Source organism: Diaporthe batatas (assembly GCF_019321695.1).
Source record: "Diaporthe batatas strain CRI 302-4 chromosome Unknown Contig00007, whole genome shotgun sequence".
Lineage (NCBI taxonomy): Eukaryota > Fungi > Ascomycota > Sordariomycetes > Diaporthales > Diaporthaceae > Diaporthe > Diaporthe batatas.
This window is the reverse complement of record NW_025408554.1, coordinates 1454034-1475178: the sequence shown is the minus strand read 5'-3', so window position 1 is coordinate 1475178 and position 21145 is coordinate 1454034. Positions and strand designations below refer to the sequence as shown.

Genomic DNA, 21145 nt, shown 5'->3' with positions numbered 1-21145 from the left:
CCGTGCCACATCGTCGGCTCCAGCCAGCCCAAGATCTAGAGGTCCTATTGTGTTCGGTGGCAGACTTTCGTCACATCGGGCAAACCGTGACCAGACCAACGACAGGCACAGTGGCTCGTCACTTGACAGCCACCGCATAATTTACACCGAGAAACTTGATACAGTAGGTCATGGAATGATAAAGCAAGCGTGAACATTGTCTAGTTGCAATGGGCCTGGAAAACAAACCAACAAACCGCCGTCCAAACCTCCGACGTCGAGTCAAGGACTCAAGCTTAAGGTGGCATAGAGGTCCTAGGGTTATGGTACCGCACCCAATACGCGGCGACAGGGGTTGCCCCAGAGATGCACGGCATTACCTAAGCATCTTTTTTTCGGCGAACCTTGCAGAAGGCTGAAGCATTCTTTTTCTCTGAACGACTGGACTGCGTGCCGGTCTTCTTCCTCCACCGACAACATCCCTTGCTTGTGAATTCTCAAGATGGCTTCGGTAAAAGATCACTTCATTGACCTGGAACGGCACCGCCGCCAGCTTGAGGAAAATGTCGAGAAGCTCCGCAAGGCCATCACACACTGGCGCATGTGTGACGCCGACTACGAGGAACTCAAGGAAGAGGTCGATGCCATATCCGGGCCCGCTGGCCGCGCGGACCTGGACAGGATATGCAACGAGTTTGAGGGCCATGTCATCACCACCAAGGAAGTCAAGGAGATATTTGGCCAGCCAGAGGTGAAGCCCAAGGCCCAGATCATCAGTCTTCTCTCCCGGCGGATTGACTATGTCTCCAAGAACGTGCAAACCCTGGAGAAGCAGCTCCAGGCTGCCGAGGAGAAGTACGAAAAGGTCAACGTCGTGGCCAACCCAGATGCCATGGACGAGGATTCAGGGCTGCCCATCACGGACATTATTGAAGAGCTTGATGATGACGACAACGTCACGTCCTCCCGACTGCAGCGGCCAGGCGACTCAACTTCCGCCATCCGTGAAGCACTGGAGAAGGCTGGTGTCAAGGACTTGCCTGAGACGGAGAGGGAGTTGCCAGGTTATGTCGAGGAACTTCCAGACGATGAGGACACACCGATGCACGAGCTCAAGGAGCGCGTTCAGGATGTCGAAAGTGAGGGCATCCCAGAAGCAGAGACGGACCCAGATGCCATGGACGTGGAGCCTACAGGTCCCCCGACAAAAAAGGGCGTGTCTTTCGCCGAAGACACAAAACCAGGCCACGACCTCAACGGTCAAGACCCAAGACTCCGGACGCGGGAGTATCTTGAGCAAATAATGAAGGAAGCCAAAGAACAGGAGGCACCCATATCGAACCCAGTGATACCACAAGGCGAGTCCGACGAGGACGCTGAGCTTCGACGGGAGATGCTCAGGTACGGCATGACCGACATTGCGCCAATTGTTGCTGAGCTGGAAATCGACGAGGGCACGGGTTCCGAGTTCGACGAGGACGAGTGCAGCCTTGACGAGGATGACGACTTCGAAGACGAGGATGACGAGGATGACGAGGACGAGGACGAGCATGGCCGAACCAGGTCGCGTGTTGTCGATGATAAGTATAGGAAGCGCATGCAGGAGCTCGAGGCGAGGTTGGGTATAAAGTCGAGCCGCCAGATCGAGGAGGAAGAAGAGGCCAGGGCCGCCGGGAGCATACCGGAAGAAGGCATCGCACGCATCGCAGTCCAACCGGCTGCTTCAAGCAAGCCAGCGCCTGCGACCCAGCCCGCCAAGTCCTCTATGAAGGGTGGCGATGAAGCTGCGCAAGGGTCGAAGCCCGCGAGGAAGGGCGTTAAGTTTGCCAGCGCGCTGGACATAGCCCCCGAAATCGATACAGCACCAGCCCCTACCAGTGTTGAGCTTCAAGAACCCAAGGAGCCCTACGTCGACCCTATGAGAAGCACCATCGTGGAGCGGAGTCCTGCCGCACAGCCAGCAGCACCAACAGCGAGCACGCCGAAGAAGACATCGCGGTTCAAAAAGGCACGCGCGACAGAGCCCACCGCCGGACCATCCGAAACCCAGCTGCCAGTGAGGCCCAAAGGCCCGGCCGAGGCCCCGGCACGCTTCCTGGACCAGGAAGTGCGGACAGCCCCGACAGGACCGGACGGCACGACGCTCGCTGGGACCGTCGTCGAACGAGACATGCCCCCGGACGCCTTGGAGCCGGATGAGTTCGACGCCACGCTACTACACCAGGAGGCTGCCGTCGAATACCACCGGTTGCGTAACCGGATGATACAGAAGCAGGGCGGCTTCGTTACCGAGAAGGAGGAGGCCATCGAGTATCCCGAGGACGAAGGAGCAGGAGGAAAGCGTGTTAGTCGATTCAAGGCTGCTAGGTTAGGGAAGCAGTGAGACTAGACACGGGTAGGTAGGGGCTGTAAAGGCAACCCAATATGCTTGTTGTTGCTCCTTGTGACTATCATCATCGCCCAACCTCGACTTCGTCTTTCGGTCAATAATGCGGTCACCCAAGATTGTCTCACAGGAGATCCACCCCAGCCAGCATACCAACCGATCGGTACGTCCGCTATGAAATAACAACCTAGATTATGGCATCCAATAGGAAAGCTATGTGGAAGGCCAGTAAGTTTGAAGGACTTCCCGTGGATCCCGGGATGCAGCCTCCAGGTTCTACCAGACCACGTGCGCGATCGCCCATGTGGGAGCGGATGACTTCTTTGAGTACGTCCCATTGTTTAGTATAGGAACATGCATGAGGCTTTCCCGCTTGTCTTTTTTGGTAAGAAGCCAAAAAGAACGGAACCCAGGTCATCTCACGACGACCAGTTGAGCTTGCAGCTCTCAATCTGCTTGCTCGGTACGGGCATTATTCCAATATTGAATCCCGAGGGGCTTATCTGACCCCTGACCTGTGAAGCCTCCAGTGGCTTTGCCTTGTGGTCTAGGCGTTTCGTTTCACCACCTTACATACTGAAAAGAGAGAAGCATGGCTTGTGTGCGCCTCGGTCTTATTTTTTAGTAATTCGAGTATGTCCCGTCGTATCTCGTAAACATTGGTATCGCTCAACGCCACCAACTTCCGTTCATCACGCTGCTATGATCTGCCCTCCTATCTTCACGCACCAGCACACACGAGGAAATCAACTCAGTTGATCTTGGCGTTGCTAAAGTCCATCTCCGGGTGCTCGGCTTGGAACTTCTTGAGGATGTCGGCCTTCTTCTGCTCGTCGCTCGTGGGCTTGCCGGCTTCCTTCTGGCGCTGGTCGTACATCATCTTCTCGACCATGCCGCGGGTCTCGCCATCCAGGTCCGACAGCTTGGACGACTCGGGTGTGATCTTGGTGACGTCGATCTTGGGCGCGCCGGTCACCACGTGCGGCCACCACTCCATCTTGTTGACCTTGTCCAGGTGGACCTCGACCGTCTTGGTGCCGTCGGGCGCGGACGTGAGCGTCCAGGTGCTCTCGTCGACATGGATCGCCTGGTGTAGGTCACCCTGTGCCGCGAGAAGCTCGTGTTAGTGCCTCTTGGTCTTGGATTATGTCCTCTCCGCTGCTTTGGTCTCGAGGGCAGTGGCGGGGTGTGTACGCACACTTATCACAGGCTCCTGTCCCTTGATGCCGGCCTTTAAGCTCTGCTTCTTGATCTCTACGACCAGATCCTTGCTCTTGAAGTTGCCTGGGATCCCGCCAAAGGTGACATCTAAATCGCCAATCGTCTGCTGCCACTTGTAGGGAAGGGCATCCTGCTCGGCCTGCTCCTTGGCGCGGGCGGCTGCTTGTTCGGCGGCGGTAGGTTCTGTTAAGATATTAGCTCAACCGTGAGGAACTAGTGTAAGAATTGGCTGAATAGTCAGCTCGTACCGTTGTCTGCCATCTTGTGCGGGTTGCGGTGAGCTGTCTGGTGTTGGAACTTTTCAAGACAGTGGAAGCTGATCGAAGCTCTAGAAGGCTGGAAGGCTGGCCCGCCGGGATCTGGGATGGCGGGGCAACTTTTTGGGGTAGCTCCAGGGTGCGGAGCACCATTACGCATCCCAGACCTGCAGGCACCCACCCATCTTTTCTGAGCCTCTCTCAGCTTAAACCACAAGATACCCTGCGGTAGAACCACTGATTACCTATGCACTGTTGGTAAGTAAATGTACGATAAACTACTGCAGGATAGACCTGTGTCGGATGGAGAAGAGCTATTCCAGAGTGGCCTCCTCCCAACTGCTTGATAATAGTTTTTTGGGTCAGGCCGTTGAGTACTCAAGTAGGCTGTCTCCATATGTGGAAGCTTATCCCTGCTGCTAGGTACCTGGGTACCTCCAGGTCTAAAGCACGGGCACGCACTGGGCGGGTTGGTTGATCCTCGGGTCATCATCCACTGCATTTGTTTGACGTGCGCTTGGTCAACCTTGCCGCCGTCTTCCACCCACCTCTAACCAACATACCTCAGCGTCGCGACTCCCGCCCCTTGGATTCGATCCTAGACTGCGACACTCCGAACCCCATGGGCGGCCCCCCACAAAGCTCCTGATCCTCCTCCTCCCTCGCCATGTCGCGCAAACCAGGGGCGCCCACCCCCCGCGCCGGGCCTGTGGCAGCCCCAATCCAGGCAATCGCCCTGACCAACACCGACGGCGAGGAGCAGTGCCCCATCTGCAAGACCCTCCGCTACATGAACAAGTCCATGCGATTCCTTATCAACCCAGAGTGCTACCACCCTCTCTGTAATAACTGCGTCGACCGGCTGTTCGAGAACGGACCCAACCAGTGCCCCTACGTGGGCTGCCACAGGACCCTGCGCAAGAAGAACTTCCGCGAGCCCGTCTTCTCCGACCTGTCCGTCGAGCGCGAGGTCGACATCCGGCGCCGCGTCGCCGCCGTCTTCAACCGCACCGAAGACGAGTTCGAGGACCTGTCCTCCTTCAACGAGTACCTGGAGATGGTGGAGGCCCTGACCATGGACCTCGTGTACGGCGGGCCCGCCGACCAGGCCGCCGCCAACGAGAAGCTGCTACAGTGGGAGGACGAGCACAAGGCCGAGATCGAGCGCAACAAGCGCATGGGCGAGCGGCAGAAGGAGTCCACGCGCAAGCAGATCGCCGCCGAGAAGGAGGCCGCCCGCCAGCGCCGCGCCGAGGCCGCCCAGGCCGAAGAGGAGGAGCGCCTGGCCAAGATCAAGCAGCGCGAGGAGGACCTCGACACCCTGGCGCGCGCCCCGCAGGGCCAGGCCACAAAGGTCATGCTCAAGCGCCGCGGGCAGCACCGCAAGGAGGAGCTCGCCGCCTCGGAGGCCGCGGCACTGCGCCGGGCTGCCGCGGCAGCTGCCGGCGGCTTGTCGATCCGCGGCCTGAAGAAGAAGGGCGACGCGGCGAGGGACGCCGACGCGGGTCCTTACGATCCCTTTGGCAGGCTGGACCTCAGCAGCACGCGGTACAAGCTCGAGAGGGACTACAGGAACCCATTCCTGGACAGCGCCAAGCACGACCAGAAGTACACGTCTGGCGGGTACAGCGTACAGGAGTACTACGCGCGGGCCATGTTTGAGGCTTTTGCCGGCATGTCTGTTTTCGTCAACGACGAAAAGGAGACTGGCAGACTGGGCATGGACTTTGGGGACGTCGCCACGGGTGGCGCAGGCCTGGCTGCACAGACGGACGGGGTCGGGGACGCCGCCGCAAGGACTGCCGTCAAGAGGGAGAGGGCCGAGGTGAAGCTCGAAATGGATCGCGAGGTCGAGCAGGATGCTAGGGGAGAGCAAGTAGTCAAGGTCGAGCAACCGATCAAGATGGAATTAGACGACTGAGACAACCAGGGGAGGCTCATATCACGAGCGGCAGGCATGCCTCGCCTGTCTAAGTGGCCTTGCGGCAGTTTTCTGGATTGCTTGAGCCGATCTAGTCGAGATTGATTGAAGGTTTGAACTGTTTGCATAGCGATGGCGTTTGTCAAGGCTCGGGACCATGGTGGTCATGGTCGCTTCTCGGGTTGAGAAAAATGCACGATACGGCTGTTGGGGTGGACTGGAATTTGGCGGAGCAAGGGGCGGAACCTGACGATTGGGCCACATGGCAAGAGCACCAGTTTCCAATAATAGATCATACGGACATCATGTCCATTAAGCTCTAGAATTGCAATCTTGAAAGTGCTGTATGCCGGCTTCGCGTGAACGCGCCGGTCCAGGACTTCAATATCTTTACATTAGCCAGACCCTCGACCTAAGTAGGCATTGACATCCGCAGCTTCCAACCGTCGACTTCCTGTTCCAAACCCTTCAAAGGACCCGCCGTCCTGTCCACGATTAAGCCGCCCTGAACGCCACGCTCTGCAAACACAGAACTGCAAGACAGACCAGAAAACAGACAATGAGCGAAAATATGTTCCGTTCGAATATCGTTGCGTTGCTTCCTGGCCAAAATCCAGACCTTTGCAACTGATAATCACTGCTGCCAGGGGCTCTGTTGAGCTGGCCGGGGGAACACAGGCATCGTCTGCAGACTGTCCGGGCCACCGCCCATCGCCTGCTGATTATGCTGCCAGCCCATGCCTGTGTTGTGGTTGACAAACTGCGACTGCCGGAATGGATTTGTGGTCCCTGTCGGCTGAGGCGCCAGACCGGCACTGGTTGCTGGCCTCTGTGGTTGCTGCCCAGCACCGAAGTTCTTTGCAAATGGGTTAGTGCCGGTTGCCATGGGCTGCAACGGCGCCGCTGGCGGAGGAGATTGGAACGGAGACGGGTTGCCAGCTGCTGAAGCTGAACGGGCAAATGGGTTAGTAGACGTGTGTTGTGGCTGGAGGGTCGGCGGACTTGTGGGTGCCGATTGGGCGCTCATGCCAGTCGGCTGGCCTGTCAGCATGGACTGGCGGAAGGGATTGGTGGTTTGCTGGGGTGCTAGCAGATTTGGCATTGATGCGCCCGTTTGGAACGAAGCAACCGCAGACTCCTGGGGTATAGGAGCCAAGGAGTTCTGGTAACCAGGCTGAGGGGTGAAACCACCGAAGCCAGCACCGGTAAAAGAAGGCTGCAGCTGTGGCATAGGGGCCTGTTGCTGGGGTTGAAAATTGCCCATTTGTTGCTGGAACGGATTCGTCGACTGGAATCCCGTCTGCTGTGGTGCAAAACCATTCTGGAAGCCTGTGGCTTGTTGCTGCTGAAAGCCATTATCTGGCCCCCAAGGTGAGTTGCCCATCTGACCGAGCTGGGCGGTTGGCTGGGCGCCCAATGCCGTCTGATTCTGCTCTATCGAGTCGAAGAAGTCGATCAAATCTGTATTCGGGTTCTTGGGCGGCGCTGGTTTACTTTCTGTTGATGAAGATCCGTTCACACTAGGGAACGGTGAGTTGGATGCTGGTTTGGAGGCAGGTTCACTCTTCGAGGTGAAGAAGGATTTGGATGCCCCTGAGCCCCCCTTGCCCTTCTTGGCCTCCAATTCGGCCAGGTATTGCCTCCGGTGGATCTCGAAGTCGGGGTCGTTGAGATAATCCTCCAGTTGTCGTCCAAGGTTTACGGGAGCATGCTTCAGCTTAGGTACCTCCACCCTCGTGTGGTGTTCATATTGACGGGCCACGCCGAGGTACTGAACAACCACGTCCGTCTGTTTCGTGAAATTGCGGTAAATATCCATAGCTCTTTCCGCGTCGACCTTGGACATCTCAAAGAAGTGACCTAGACACCAAGGTCAGTGGGTGGTACAACCTGGGCTTTCACATGTCCTACCTAGGATGTTGATGAGCGCTTGGTTGAGCACCTGGAACAGGGCTAGAAGATCCAGCACCAGCAGCCTGAAGACGGTAATTGTTATTTCGTTTTCCGGCTCGTTGTCCATAACCTAGCTTGAAGTCAGCCAAACAAGTAAAAGACTCGCGAGGATGTCGCAGGGGCCCACGGACATCGCATTTGAGGAGGGCCGTGAGCTGGTTCTGAATCGCCTCCGTTTCCCTCAACAGGCCCTTCTCCACGGACAGTGTATCCATACGGCTTTCCCTTCCCCTAACCCAGTCGATCTTCGTGTCACGATACGCACGCGCTCGTTCAGATAGGTAGTTGGCGTAATGTCGTATGTTTCGTCCCTGTGTCTGGGCTGTTGTCCATGGGTCAGCATATCGTCGTCAGAGATGGGTCGCAACCGCGCGTCCAGATACTCGCAAGACGAGCTTAGACTGACCATCTGAGAACATGCTCACTGCCAGCATATTCCGATGTTTCGACAGGTAAGCCAGCGTTACATCTGGCGAACCCTCCCTGACCATCAGGTGCACCGTGATCAAGCTCTTGAAGACAACGGTCCATGTTGAATCCCTCAGCCGGTGTTGCAGCGCTCGAAAGACCTCACCAACTCCAGCCTCTCCGGAATGGGTGGCTATCAGGATGTGCTCGATGTATTTCGTCTTCGGGGGCGCAGCCTAGAGAAGAATAGAGTGTCAGCGATGGTGCCATCCACAGCGAGTCCCTCGCCCCCTCCGTGGAGCCGGGGGCGTGTCGCATCGTATCGTATCGTATCGTGCTGGTGACCTGGTGACCTGGTGGCCCGGCACGGCGACACGGGGGTAACGGACCTTGATCTTGGTAGCGCCCTTGACGGATTTCTCAAAGGAGCTTGCCATGTTGACGCGGGTTAGGCGTTATACGCTGTCAGGCACACAGGGCGCTTCTCGAGAGGACGTGGTGTAGCGGCAGGTCGTCAAAAAGGCACGGAGATTAGTCGGCTGCGAGATTGGCGGGCAGTGGAGCAGGCTGGGCTGGGATGGGCCGCAACCGAGGGAAGGGAGCTGCGGCGTTCTCAGTGATACGGCAGCGGCTGGGGCCCTGCGAAAATGACAATGACAATGACGATGGGTCGGCCGGCCGGTATTTCACGGAAAGCCAAGCACCACAAAAGGGGCGGAGTGACAAGATGGTCGTTGGGGCAGTTCAGAGGGCGGCCATGGCATGAACGGGGGTTGCTGTGCGCGATCAAAAGCAAGGTACCCCAAGCTGCGGGTGTAAGCGAATCTGAGTATAATCTAAAGGGATAATTATGTACGAGTCGCCTGATGGCCGACGGGACAACAAAGACGGGCAGCCTGTGAGACGGTCGGGAGCACGGTCCGAGATGTTTGGTCGACTACCCCGGAGGTGCGACAGTTGGTGGTACTGTCGAAGGCAGAATGGATGGAAGGACACAGGTTGAGGTTGACGAGTTCCTAGGTAGCGTCGGCCGACTGGTGGTCTGTCTCTTGGCTCTCCCGGGAGAGTACGCTCTTCCATCTTGGGCTTGCGTGGGACGGGGGGTTGGAGTACCCGGGCTAACGGCAGCACCGACGTTTGGCTTGGTGACCCCCTGGGCGGCATGGTGCCGTTTCTGGTTGGGCTCGGATGGCTGAACGGCCCCCGACGCCCAGGCAGGTGGGCAGGTGGGCAGGAGGGCAATCGCTAACGCAGGGTCAGGAACGGGTGGGTCGGAAACTGGAGACATGACGCCCATCAATGATCAAGCCAGCACGATGCCTACTTATTAAGCGGTCTGCACGGAGATTTCAACTGATGCTGTCTTCAAGTCACCACATGCAGATTGAATGGCCGATTGTGCGATATCCCACAACATAGCATCGTCCATGGAAGGGCGCTTACTAGGAGAGACGACCGTCATTGCCTCCTTGTGCTGCGTACCTGGGTATCTGGGTTCCCCACCGTTTCCCGATATGCTACTGCCTAGGTACTTACTGTGTACCTACCTAGGTACCTTGGTATCTACTTCAAGGTACTTGGGCAGCTAGGACGGCTTCGCGGCTTCGTGGCACACTCAAACATCAGCCCAAAAGGCAATGCCCGTCTGTTTCATGAAACATCGCCATGAGAAGCAGGGGCACCCCCTCAGCATTTGGTGACTTGTCAGCATCAAAGTGAAGCATTATCAAGCGCGGCAGTCAACGGTCTTCTATATTTGAGTGAATTAAATGTGCCAAGATCTGTTTGATTTGTATCATGGTGAACAGGACATGCAGTACATGAAGTCAAAGAGGTTATCAAGTCAACAAAATTCAACATCGGGTGAGCTTCGCCCAGTCGTTCGGGCACAGGCTCAGGATTGAAACATTGCAAAAGCGTCTCTTTGACGATGAGGGGATCGGGAAAGTTGGGTTTGAAGTCTCAGAACTACCGAGCACCAACGATACTGGGCACCAAGTCGGGAGGTAGAAGCCCGTCGGCCTGGTGTCAATGCTGAAATACGCTGGATCGCGCTCCAAGTACACGCGACACTTGTCACGCCAAGGTGCACGGAGTACAGCGGCATCGCTCGCAACCAGAATCATGGGCTGATACGCCGCAGGAAAGTGGTCACTTGATATGCACACCGGTGCCACCACGGGACAGCGGCGGACAGTCGCGACAACGAGATAAAAGTCCTTCCAATTCAAACTTGGTCAGAGATGCCGTGCGGCGTCCGAATAAACAAGGTCAACGTGTGTCGAACGCTTATTTCATGAACCCAATCCTCGGGTCACAACCAGGCCCTGAAGCCCACGAGGGGAGAGCCTTAGCTGCAACACCGAGGCGGGTTCGATCATCTGGAACACTCTGGCTTTCATCATCTGCGTCACCTGTCAGTAAATGGTATCCGGGAGTCGTGCAGCTTGGGTTTGTGGCGTTGCAACTCACATTGTTATGAATTGGAAGGATCAACTTCTTGCAGAAGAAGGAGAGAAAATTCAGAAAGCTGTGCTCGACGCGAGCTGCAAGATATGGACGATCCAGCCGGCTAGGACCCACCTGGATCCACTACTGGCCAATCATATCCCCCAAAATAGTGGGCCCGGCCGTCACCCGTCGCGCAAGGTACGAGCGCGATGTACCACCAGCTCTTCCAAGCTCACCCTGGGGCAGCCAGCAATATCAGTATCAGCCTGCAGGTAAGGTGCCTCTCTCTCGTGACCTCAATATAGAGGTGCTTTCTACAGCCCACCAATGCACAGCGTTCATTGAAGCTTGCCATGCGGTTGACTTCGGTGAGGGGTCTCGCCAGACTGAGGCTGCCATGTAAAACAAGATGCAGCCCAAGTCCGCTTCAACACAGGCTCAAGTCAGGTGTCGCTGCCGCTGGGCTCATCCCCAGAAACTGGGCTCGACAAGGGCAAAGCCTCACATGGTGCCACCGCCGCACCCTGCATGACGACACGGAAGAGTCGATCACGCCGGCTGCTGGTATCAAGACTCTTGCAGGAAATATTCAAGCCTTCAAAGATTATTGTATGTAATCTCCAGGATCGAACCACCACGGGATTGGTTGCTCACCATGTCGGAACAGTCGACTCCCCTGCCCAGAGCGCTGCTGGGGACTTTGACCTGACGAGAACTGTAACTGTCCATGGTTTCATATCCAAGCGGAGAGATGTCTCGTCCAAGTTAAGCTTTGTCGACCTAATCGTGGACCGCGGGCCATCATTCCAGTTCAAATCGTCGTGGGAGGAGAAGGACTCCCCGGAGCATAGGCTGCACAAGGCTCTCAAACAAGTTCCCGCATGGAGCTCCGTCAGCCTCACCGGAGTCATTGACGATTGTAAGAGATCTGATGCTCTAGTGCTGTATGGCCCGAACTATCCCAAGAATACTGTCCACTACGACCTGACCTTGCGACATGTTCACGTACTTAACCCTTTCCCTCGGGATATCATCATATCAGAAGGCGCTCAATTTCCGCCACACGCTCGGCACCTGCAGTTAAGATTCGACAAGGCTCTCCAGCATAGGCTTGAATTCCGTCGGTCCCTCGCGAAAGATGCCACCGATGTTCTCACGCGATGGGGATTCCTTCAGGTCGAGACACCGATACTCTTCAAGTCTACGCCAGAGGGCGCAAGAGAATTTCTGGTCCCGACTAGGCGGCCTGGCTATGCATATGCACTACCCCAAAGCCCACAGCAGTACAAGCAGATCCTCATGGCAGCCGGTGTGAGAGGTTACTACCAGCTTGCGAGATGCTTCCGTGACGAAGACCTTCGCGCTGACAGACAGCCCGAGTTCACACAGGTGGGGAAGATACTGTTTCTTCTGTCCTAATCATATAAACTATCCTGTTCACCTTGTGCTTGTGGTATGTGGGCTAACTGGGCTTTTGTTAACAGCTTGATATGGAAATGGCATTCGCGAAAGGCGAGGACGTGATGAGACTCGTCGAAAAACTCATCCACGAAGTGTACGATCGTATGCGCGGACGGTGGCAAACACGCCAGGTCAATGGAGCCTTGTGCCCGACCAAAAAGTCAGATGGCACTACGGATGCCGAGGAGTACCCTGCTATAGAAGCAGAGTTTCCACGCATGACATATCATGACGCTATGTCTCTCCACGGATCGGATAAACCAGATTTAAGGATACCAAACAAGGTGCGTGCTTCTGCCAAACACTTTGCATACAGTAACACTAAAGGTGGCCAAAGATCCAACGTATCGACCACCTCCTACCACATAATTTCACATCCATGATATCGGACCTGGAGGATCCTATCGTCGAGGCTTGTGTGTTCCGCTTCGACGAGCCCTCGAAGGACTTCATCAAATCCCTTTGGGATAACCTCCCTAAGCCCCTTCGACACAACCCAGACGGCCAACCTGTCCCTCTTACCATCGATTCCAGCAAGCCTCTCTCTGGTCTCTCACCACTAGGTCACGAGGCAGCTTCGGCCGTTCTGGATGCCAGCAGCTCGGATCTTCCACACATTGCCGGTCTTGAGCAAGGAGATGTGCTTGTCATCCAAGCACGGCCCAACAAGCCCTTCGAAGGCGGCTCCACCGCACTCGGGGACCTGCGAAGGCACATCTACGCTGAGGCAGTCGCGCAAGGGCTCCTCCCGCCAGACAACTCCTTCAAGTTTCTCTGGGTGACGGGCTTCCCGCTGTTCACGCCAAACACCGAGTCGTCGGACCCAGCAGAAGGCCAGCACGGCGCGAGCGGCTTCTCCTCCACGCATCACCCATTCACAGCGCCTCTAAGTCCCGAGGACTTCGACCTCCTGGCCACAGACCCCTTGAAGGTGAAGGCGGACCACTATGACCTTGTCCTCAATGGGGTGGAACTTGGCGGCGGCTCGCGTCGTATCCACATCGCCCCACTGCAAGAGTACATCTTCAGGGATGTACTCAAGATGAGCGACGAGGGTATCAGCCACTTCAGCCACCTTTTGGAGGCGCTGAGGGCAGGTTGCCCGCCGCATGCCGGCTTCGCGTTCGGCTGGGACAGGCTCATCGCTACGCTGAGCTTCACAGGGAGCGTGAGGGATGTGATCGCCTTCCCCAAGAACAAAAAGGGGGATGAGCCCGTTGCGAGGGCGCCGGGTAAGGTCACTGAGGAAGAATGGAAAACTTATCATCTCAAGTTTGAGAAGATAGACTGAGTGAACAAGGCATGGTGGCCGTGCCATGCGCGGTCTCCGCTCACTGCGATTGACACACGTGGTACATATCTGTACAATGTGTAATATACTATGTATGAATTTGGAGGATGGAAGCAGACTGCATATCCACGCATGGGCTTGTAAATCATTTGTTGGGGTTCTTATACTGCTGCATACCCGCGTGCTCGTTAAGCATCGCGAGGAGTTGTCCCGGAGCGGAGCTTTCTCTATTACTGCGCGATCCGACAAAATGTTTCTCGCATGGGGATTGGCCAATGAGAATATCTTCACAGGTACTATACGCACTTGCGGAGATGTTAAAGAAGGAGCAACTGGGGACTGGAGCTCCCGAAATGGGCTCGGGCTGACGCTCGCACGATAAGTTGCTGACGACCCCCATTCGGTATCGCAACGCAACTTCCCCTCAGAACGTCCGAGAATAGCCCGGCCGGTATGAACTCTCCACCTCTCCACGCCCACCCATTTGTATGACTGCGTCACAACCCAAATCACTGCCTTTCTCATCGTTTCTCAATCTACCCAGCAAAGGGGAAAACACTCCCAGCACCATGTCTCAACCACCATCTTCATCACCAGCTATCCGCGTCACGGAAGCGGCAACCATCTTCCTGTCAACCCTCGGGGCGGGCAGCAACCTGGCACTCTCCATCCTCGTCGTGCCGCGCCTCCTCGAGTCCCCCACACCCCTGATGCTGCGCCAGTGGAAAAACAGCTACAGACTGACGAGGGTGATCTACCCTTCTCTGGCCAGCGTCACCGGCCTGTCATATATCTTCCTGTCCTATCACCACCACCGGTCCGCCGCCCTCACCAAGGCCAAGGCCTACCTTGGCGCCGGCCTGCTCTGCCTCAGCATCATGCCGTATACGGCGGCTTTCGTTCTCCCGACCAACTGGAAGATCTTGCGCAAGGTTGAGGAGATGAGGGACTTGAAAGGCGTCGAGGGAGTTGAGGTTGAGGAGCAAGGCGAGGAGAGCGCGAAGTGGCTGGTGGATCACTGGGGCATGTTGAACCTCCCCAGAGGCATCGTCACGGCCCTTGCTGGGATACTAGGGCTCGCTGCCATAGTGTGATTAGCGTGGGGCTGCGAGTTATGGCATGTTGAATTTGCATCATTGAAGAATCCTGCATTGGGGGATAAGGTGGTGTTATGGTTCTCAAATTGATTCCTTAAGGGCGGCACTCATTGAGCAGCGATCGACGGCCAGTATATCTGCGAGCTTTCATCCTCAACCTTGGAACTCTCCACGCTAATTTGATTTTGAACCAATGCAATCTGCCGAGCGATTTTTGTTCCGAGAAAGCGCGACTTTTGTTACAATTTTGTTCCGGATCCCACCAGCTCAGCAGGCTCACCAAAACGAAGCCAACCCGCCTCCACAAGCAGAGTAGCGGAAAGTTCCCATCCTCAAGTGCAGGATCACTCCACAGTCACAGTCTTCTCTTGTTTGGTCACTTCGGTGAGTTTGACGTTCAGAGGCCTTTTCTCGTATAGCAGATACACCTTCTGCTTGTTCCAATCCTTACTCTCTGGCATCAACTCCATATCAAAACCGAGGACCAGCCTCGCGAGACAGACCTTTGACTCCATGTACGCCAGAGAACGCCCAAGGCATGATCTCGGTCCCTGGCTGAAGGGATCTTGAATAAATCCAGATCAGTAAGTCTTCTAAATCGTTACCAAGCCGGGGGGCACTCACTGAACACGTCGCGGTTGTCACCGGCATACCGAGCGGGGCATTCGTCACCCAGCCACCTCTCCGGCACGAACTCCCAGGGGTCTGTGAAGTTCTCCTCAAGGTGGAAAGCAGCCCAACTGGGGACCTGCAGCACCGTCCCCTCAGGCACAAACTGATCATGAAGGAAAGCCCCTCCCTCAGGCGCGACACGGTTGATCCCAGCAGGGAGCGGCGCGTGGATACGCAAGGATTCATCTATGACAGCACGGAGGTACGGCAGCACAGCAACATCCGAGAACGTGAGCTCCTGGTCGGTGGCAAAGGCACCACGGACCTCATCCCGCAGTGCCGCGAGCTTGTCCGGGCTGCGCAGGAGGTGGTACACGGCGACGGCGAGCAGGGTGGCGCTCGTCTCGCTGCCCGCCATGATCATGATCTGGGCGTCCGCGTACAGCTCCTCGTGCGAGACCCCACCGGGGGCCCCGATCTTGTGCCAGATGCCGCTGATCAGGTCCGGCCGGACCTCCTTGCGCGCCAGCCGCCGGTCGACCTTGTCACGGGTGGACTGGGCGTGGGCGAAAGCCTGGGCCATGATTCGCGCGGGTACCAGCGCCTGGATGAAGGTGCCTAGGTATCCCATAGTTGTGGTCATCTGCGCGTACATCATGTTGGTCAGGTTGGAGAAGATGAAGCTGATCCAGGGGTGGAAGCGGCCCTGGTCCACACAGTCAAAAGATTCGCCGAATACCAGGTCACCGATGATGTCCTGTGGTGTCACTGTTAGAATCTGTGCAAGCAGACTTCCTCGCCCCGAAGTTTCCAATTACTGATTGGTGTGGCTAGTACCCAACTTATACCCGAGCAGTCATGGCCAGGGAATTCATACAAGTTCAGAACAGAGGAAAACGTATACTTGCAAAGGTATAGAAGTTGAACCAAGACCACATGTCGATGACCTCTCCCCTCGAAGCTCTCTCACGGAAGCGCTGCATCATCAGAGAGGCATAGCCAAGCACCAGAGGCTCCTGCGACTTGAGGCTCGCGTCTGAGAACATCTGGCCAACAATCTTGCGGTGGCGGGCGTGCTCCTTGTGGTCCTCCAGCCAGAGAAAGCTAGTCGCTCCGAACATGGTCTTCTCGTTGCTGCCTAGAGAGGACTGAGGGGGGAAGAGCTTCTTGCCACTACGGTTTCCGTATATCTCCTTCGCCGCGGTGGCGGTGGTGTAGGTCAGCTCCCCCGGGGCGAGCCGCACGACGGGCCCGTACTGCTGGTGGAGCTCTAACATTCGCCAGTGGATGGTGCCCCGTATCTGGGCTATCATCTTGGGTATGTTGGAGCCACGCCATAGCAGAGGGCCTGGGAAGTCAGCCAGAGGGTGGAAGAAGATGTTGTAAATGAACTGGGCTAGGGGTAAGACGATAGCCTAGAAGAGTGTCCACCAGAGTTAGCATCAGTCCGGGAAGTGAGGTTCTACTTGAGTAACCCAGACAGTGACGTACAAGTGATACTACTGCGATTACGATGTGAGATGCGGTGAGGTACCCATAGTAAGTCTGCAGAATTGGTGCCATGGTATATAAAGCGCGCTTGGTATATCAACGTGAATATGGCAGAAGGAAGGAAGACAGCACCTTGTGATACAGAACACACAAAGTAGAATGGCAACTAGGCACTCGTGAGATTTTGTCCCATTTATAGTGAGCGGTCGTCATAGTGGATGGGTGTGAACCCCTCCTCGATCCAAAATTCGTTGACACAACAAGGTGTGGGGCCGAGATACGCATCATTTTGCTCATTGTTAGCAGAAGTAACCGCTCAGTCCGGCACGACGAGGATGGCGTCGTTCCCACCGGGCGCAGAAAAACGCTATTCCTTTTGTCAGATCAGGGGTGGTCCAGAAGCAAGCATCCTGATGATGGAGACGGACGCCCATCTGGAAGCAGCAGACCGGTGTCAGACGTGCTTGACCTCAATGGTCAGATGCCACCAACGATGTTCTGTTCGGCCGCCTCTGCAGGCTGCCAATGCCACAAGCGGTGGAAACCCACAGTTTACCCACCCACAATGGAATCCTCGACTTCCGGTTGGTGATCCCATCTGTGATATGCGTGATGAAAAGACAGAACTTCCAAGGTTGTTGAGAAATGCATTTTTAGTTGTCATCAAAAAGCCACACGAGTCCTTGGGCATATATCGGCACATTACGATGGTTCTCCCTTTGGACCCATGACCTATATCTGTGTTTACATGAGAATGTACCTTTTTGGACATAAATTACATCGTGTAGCATCACAGGGCTGCGGCTGAGGCTGACTGATAACACTGCCTAGCTCCTCCCAGGCCTAGGGGCGTGATAAGAGCACGTCTCACGTCAAAAGTGGAAACTCACAGCCACAGCGCGTATACTTGCAGTCAAATGTTCATAGGGTGAACTCGAGGCTCCTCTTATTCCAGTCACCGGCTGATCCACGCTAGGCACCAACACCAAAGCCCCTCACGTCAGCCCTGCCTCCCGAGGTCGAGAATTTCACAAAAGTACAGCACAGAACCAAGGCGGGGGGAGAGTCCTTGCAGCATGCACACGCACGCTGGAGATAGGCGAGGTCATAAGTCTGCTTTGGGTGGAATGGACCCTGGAGAAGGATCGTGGTGATCAGCCTGACTCGAGGCGACCTCTTACCTCCGGGTAATCAAAAATGACGATTCACTTCACGTGCTGGACGGCGACTTGCTGACCAGATCCGGCAACTCGGGTCGCCAACGTGTACGGGGGCCAAAGCCACTTGTTACAAGTTCCGAGTGTCTCGCATGGTCGTATCACACGTGACGAGGCGGGCTCGCAGGATGGTGTTCCACCGGCTTGTTGTCTGGTCCACGACACGCATGGCGTGGCTGTTATAAATAAAAAGGCCCCCTCGGAAGGGCGGGGACACAGCGGTCAGATAGCCTGCCATTAGTGGGGACTTTTGTGGCATCACCCCCGAAATGCGTGCCTGGCCAAAGTTGCTTGTTTGGCAAGTCCTCGGTGAGGGTTTGAGGGGAATGCAAGAGGCAGGTAAGTGCTCGGCGTAATGGATATATGGGGAGTTGTGGCGGCGCCGCCCGATGCAGGCAGGGGGATGTAGTCAGATCCAGCGTGACCCGGCTTCCCGGATCTTTAAGAAACACGGCCCCTAGCCTTGTCCATAGGCGGAAAAGGAACGCCGCATGGTGGTCTCTACCAATAGGAAGCGTAAATTGAAGGATGTGCGGCTGCCTTCCGCCGCACTCCGGACCCTGATGATGATGATGGGATATCACAATGAGACCCTAGGTGGACATGTGAGACACGCATGCACGTTGTCGATTTCGAATTGGTCAGAAATCAGATATCCTACTGCGCCTGCTGTGTCCCGGGGAACGGTTCCCCGATATGGCAGCATAGCAACGCTTGCGCGAGATCGGACTGGACGGAAACAGAAAAAAGCAACATCGATCAAGAATATGCGGCCAAGACGCGGCCTCGATCTGCGAGATTTCTCAGGCCGATCCAATGCAGATGCGAGATCGCGCAGATGGGATGGCAAGTGATTCTGGCCAGTAGAAGTTGTGTGTCCACAGCAAGCCCCGGGGGCACGCTACATGTTGGCTGCCCGAGACTTCTTCAGCATGCAGGTCTGAGGTGGCACAGGATACGCGAATCAATGCAGCCTTTAATTTTCCATTTGTTGCAGCTGAGCGGTCCGAGTGGTCCCCGACCTCCCGGCTGCTTGCCGCGCGAGATTCCTAGTGCCTGTAGGTGATCGTCTTGGTCCTCACCCACTCGTCCAGACCAATCGAGTTGAACCTCCCGTAGCCGGAACTCTTTGCGCCACCATGCGGAAGGGCGGACTCATCATGTACGCTCATCGAGTTGATGTGGACGGCGCCGGTCTCGATCCCCTTGGCAAGTCTCAGCCCCCTCCTGAGGTCCTCGGTGAAGACAGCAGACGACAGGCCATACTCTGTGTCGTTGGCGATCCGAAGTGCCTCCTCCTCGGTGTCAACCTCGTACAGGGCCACGGTAGGGCCGAAGGACTCGGTCTTGTACAGGTCCATGTCCTCCTTGATGCCCTTGACCACGATGGGCCGCAGGCGTGTCGACGAGGACTCCTGGGCCTCATAGTCGCCGTTCAGGAGCGTGGCGCCCTTGTCCTTTGCGTCCTTGAGCAGCTTCTTGTTCTTCTCGACAGCGACCTCGCGGATGAGCACGGGGGCGTCGCCGCTGGAGGGGAAGAACTTGTCGATGCTGGCGAGCAGCTTCTTCTCGAACTCGGCGGTGACGGCCTTGTGCACGATTATGCGCTCGGTAGACATGCAGATCTGGCCCGAGTTCAGGAACGCGCCCAGCGCGCACTGGTCGGCGGCCAGGCCCAGATCCGCGTCCTCCCACACGATGGCGGGCGCCTTGCCGCCGAGCTCGAGCAGCACGGGCTTGAGCTGCTCGCCGGCCAGCTTGCCGATGATGCGGCCCACCATGGTGGACCCGGTGAAGTTGATCTTCTTGATGTGCTCGTTCGCTATGAGCTGGCTCGTGATGGCGGCCGCGTTGGCGGGCTCGTGAACGATCACGTTGAGCACACCAGCCGGAAGCCCGGCCTCGGCGAAGACAGAGGCGATCCCCCAGTGGGTCTTGGGGCTTAGCTCGCTGGCCTTGAAGACTGCCGTGTTACCGGCGGCCATGGGGAAGATGACAGAGCGGGCCCCGAGGATGTAGGGGGCGTTCCTGGGAGTCTTGTCAGTGTGTGTCCGGCCTCGGCTGGTTGGCTGTCAGAGTCACTCACCAGGGCGCGATGGCCAGCACGACTCCATAGGGCTCCTTCACGACAAGGGCGCCGGTGTTGGGGTCCTGGGGCGTGGGGATGGAGCCCTCGATGGTGACGAGCCTGCCGGCGACGTCGAGGATGAGGTCCTTGGCGACGGAGAGGTTGAAGTCGGCCCACTGCCTGGGCACGCCGACCTCCTCGACCATGTTTGTGGCCAGCTCGTCACGCCTCTTCTCCAGGATCTCAGCGGCCTTCAGGAAGACCTCACGCCGCTTGGTCGGCACCATTGCCTTCCATGCGGGAAGCGCCTTGGCCGCGGCGTCAACGGCGGCCTGGGCGTCGGCCTGGCTGGCGCTGCTGCACTTGTGGACGATCTTGCCCGTCGCCGGGTTGACGACGTCGAAGGTCTTGTCAGCCACGACCTCCTTGCCGTTGATGAAGAAGGGGACCGTAGACCCCTTGGGGTGGACTGCTATGTCTTGCGAGGCCATGTTGGAGGACTTTTGTTGTTGTGATATGTAGAAATGTGTTCCGTCTTCCGCCCGCTGTCTACGGTTTTATACCTCAGCTCTTGGGGGGATCTGCACTCCGCTCTAGAGCCAGAAAAGGTTGTTCACTTGGGCAATGTGGATCCTAATGTCAGCGGCGAAGTCTCCCACGCTCGTTTAAGAAGGTCGAGATGGTCTGGCGAGGGCAGTCGCAGCTGCCCCCCTTTTAACCACTCGCATTAGGGGTCCCCCAGGGCATAAATATTCCTGCGCGACCAACGTCTCATCGCCTGTTTACCAACGCCTGGAGCTATGATCCTAGTCACCGGCCCATGGCGCGGGTCTGTTGGATGGGATTGCGCCAATGTGGGACGGATAAAATCGACACCATCCAGGATCCTCAGACCGGCTCCTAGAAGGAGGGCAATCGTTGCCCCGCGTTTCGGTAAGTGGGCAAGGATCCTCAACTGCCTCCACCGAGGGCTCCGGCAACCTACCCGGCGAGATCAGTTGCCCCGGTTTTAATGCTATCAGCCCCTTGTAGCGGGAGAGCAACCGTGAGGAGGAATTGCTCTGTCAGTTGTCTCTCTTTCCTACCGTAGACGTGCTCATGGTGCACAGCCCCGGACGGGTGTAACGCTAAACTCGCCGTGAACTCGCCGTGCTATTACCCCGGCAGCTCTTCAGCCTGCGAGGGTATCTTGGCGCCTTCGATGTTCCCAGTACACTCCTGAGAACTCCTTGAACAAAGCGACCATGGTCTATCAGCCCCAGCCTGCCCTCGTCTTTGCTCAGGAAAGCCCACTGTGTTCCCACCGGTCGTATAAATGTGCCAAACTGAAGT

General features: G+C 56.6%; 8 protein-coding genes across 8 annotated transcripts; 4 read left to right on the top strand and 4 right to left on the bottom strand.

Moving 5' to 3' along the window:
• Positions 1-481: 481 nt before the first annotated feature.
• On the top strand, positions 482-2362 carry KVR01_007076 (uncharacterized protein; the record flags this gene model as incomplete). The annotated part of the gene is made up of 1 exon (XM_044791812.1): positions 482-2362. One exon carries the CDS (start codon positions 482-484, stop codon positions 2360-2362), a length of 1881 nt encoding a protein of 626 aa, XP_044644507.1.
• Positions 2363-3116: 754 nt separating this feature from the next.
• On the bottom strand, positions 3117-3847 carry KVR01_006775 (uncharacterized protein; the record flags this gene model as incomplete). The annotated part of the gene is made up of 3 exons (XM_044790702.1): positions 3117-3467; positions 3564-3769; positions 3835-3847. 3 exons carry the CDS (start codon positions 3845-3847, stop codon positions 3117-3119), a joined length of 570 nt encoding a protein of 189 aa, XP_044644206.1.
• A 373-nt stretch (positions 3848-4220) lies between these two features.
• On the bottom strand, positions 4221-9369 carry KVR01_007040 (uncharacterized protein). Its single transcript, XM_044782457.1, has 5 exons — positions 8515-9369; positions 8124-8361; positions 7849-8039; positions 7676-7787; positions 4221-7624 (listed from the first exon to the last, which is right to left on the bottom strand). Exons 1-5 carry the CDS (start codon positions 8560-8562, stop codon positions 6399-6401), a joined length of 1815 nt encoding a protein of 604 aa, XP_044644471.1. The 5' UTR covers positions 8563-9369; the 3' UTR covers positions 4221-6398.
• KVR01_006503 (TFIIH/NER complex subunit TFB3) lies at positions 4511-5764 on the top strand (the record flags this gene model as incomplete). The annotated part of the gene is made up of 1 exon (XM_044794222.1): positions 4511-5764. One exon carries the CDS (start codon positions 4511-4513, stop codon positions 5762-5764), a length of 1254 nt encoding a protein of 417 aa, XP_044643934.1.
• A 1492-nt stretch (positions 9370-10861) lies between the features above and the next one.
• KVR01_006594 (aspartate--tRNA ligase MSD1) lies at positions 10862-13328 on the top strand (the record flags this gene model as incomplete). The annotated part of the gene is made up of 4 exons (XM_044789785.1): positions 10862-11185; positions 11244-11965; positions 12061-12321; positions 12375-13328. The coding sequence occupies exons 1-4, from the start codon at positions 10930-10932 to the stop codon at positions 13326-13328; spliced, it is 2193 nt and encodes a 730-aa protein (XP_044644025.1). The 5' UTR covers positions 10862-10929.
• A 569-nt stretch (positions 13329-13897) lies between these two features.
• Positions 13898-14422, top strand: KVR01_006573 (uncharacterized protein; the record flags this gene model as incomplete). Its single annotated transcript, XM_044784705.1, has 1 exon — positions 13898-14422. The coding sequence occupies one exon, from the start codon at positions 13898-13900 to the stop codon at positions 14420-14422; it is 525 nt and encodes a 174-aa protein (XP_044644004.1).
• A 347-nt stretch (positions 14423-14769) lies between these two features.
• KVR01_006631 (uncharacterized protein) lies at positions 14770-16600 on the bottom strand (the record flags this gene model as incomplete). Its single annotated transcript, XM_044783624.1, has 4 exons — positions 14770-14990; positions 15050-15794; positions 15946-16452; positions 16529-16600. 4 exons carry the CDS (start codon positions 16598-16600, stop codon positions 14770-14772), a joined length of 1545 nt encoding a protein of 514 aa, XP_044644062.1.
• Positions 16601-18785: 2185 nt separating this feature from the next.
• Positions 18786-20463, bottom strand: KVR01_007090 (uncharacterized protein). The gene is made up of 2 exons (XM_044785751.1): positions 19832-20463; positions 18786-19773 (listed from the first exon to the last, which is right to left on the bottom strand). The coding sequence occupies exons 1-2, from the start codon at positions 20302-20304 to the stop codon at positions 18795-18797; spliced, it is 1452 nt and encodes a 483-aa protein (XP_044644521.1). The 5' UTR covers positions 20305-20463; the 3' UTR covers positions 18786-18794.
• Positions 20464-21145: the final 682 nt, after the last annotated feature.

Coding starts and splice junctions, on each gene's coding strand:
- KVR01_007040 (XM_044782457.1), bottom strand. CDS start 8,562: ATGGCAAGCTCCTTTGAGAAATCCGTCAAGGGCGCTACCAAGATCAAG. Junction 7,788..7,848: donor CGGCCCTCCTCAAATGCGAT/GTCCGTGGGCCC, acceptor ACTTCAAGCTAG/GTTATGGACAACGAGCCGGA. Junction 7,625..7,675: donor AGCGCTCATCAACATCCTAG/GTAGGACATGTG, acceptor CTTGGTGTCTAG/GTCACTTCTTTGAGATGTCC.
- KVR01_007090 (XM_044785751.1), bottom strand. CDS start 20,304: ATGGCCTCGCAAGACATAGCAGTCCACCCCAAGGGGTCTACGGTCCCC. Junction 19,774..19,831: donor GTGCTGGCCATCGCGCCCTG/GTGAGTGACTCT, acceptor CAAGACTCCCAG/GAACGCCCCCTACATCCTCG.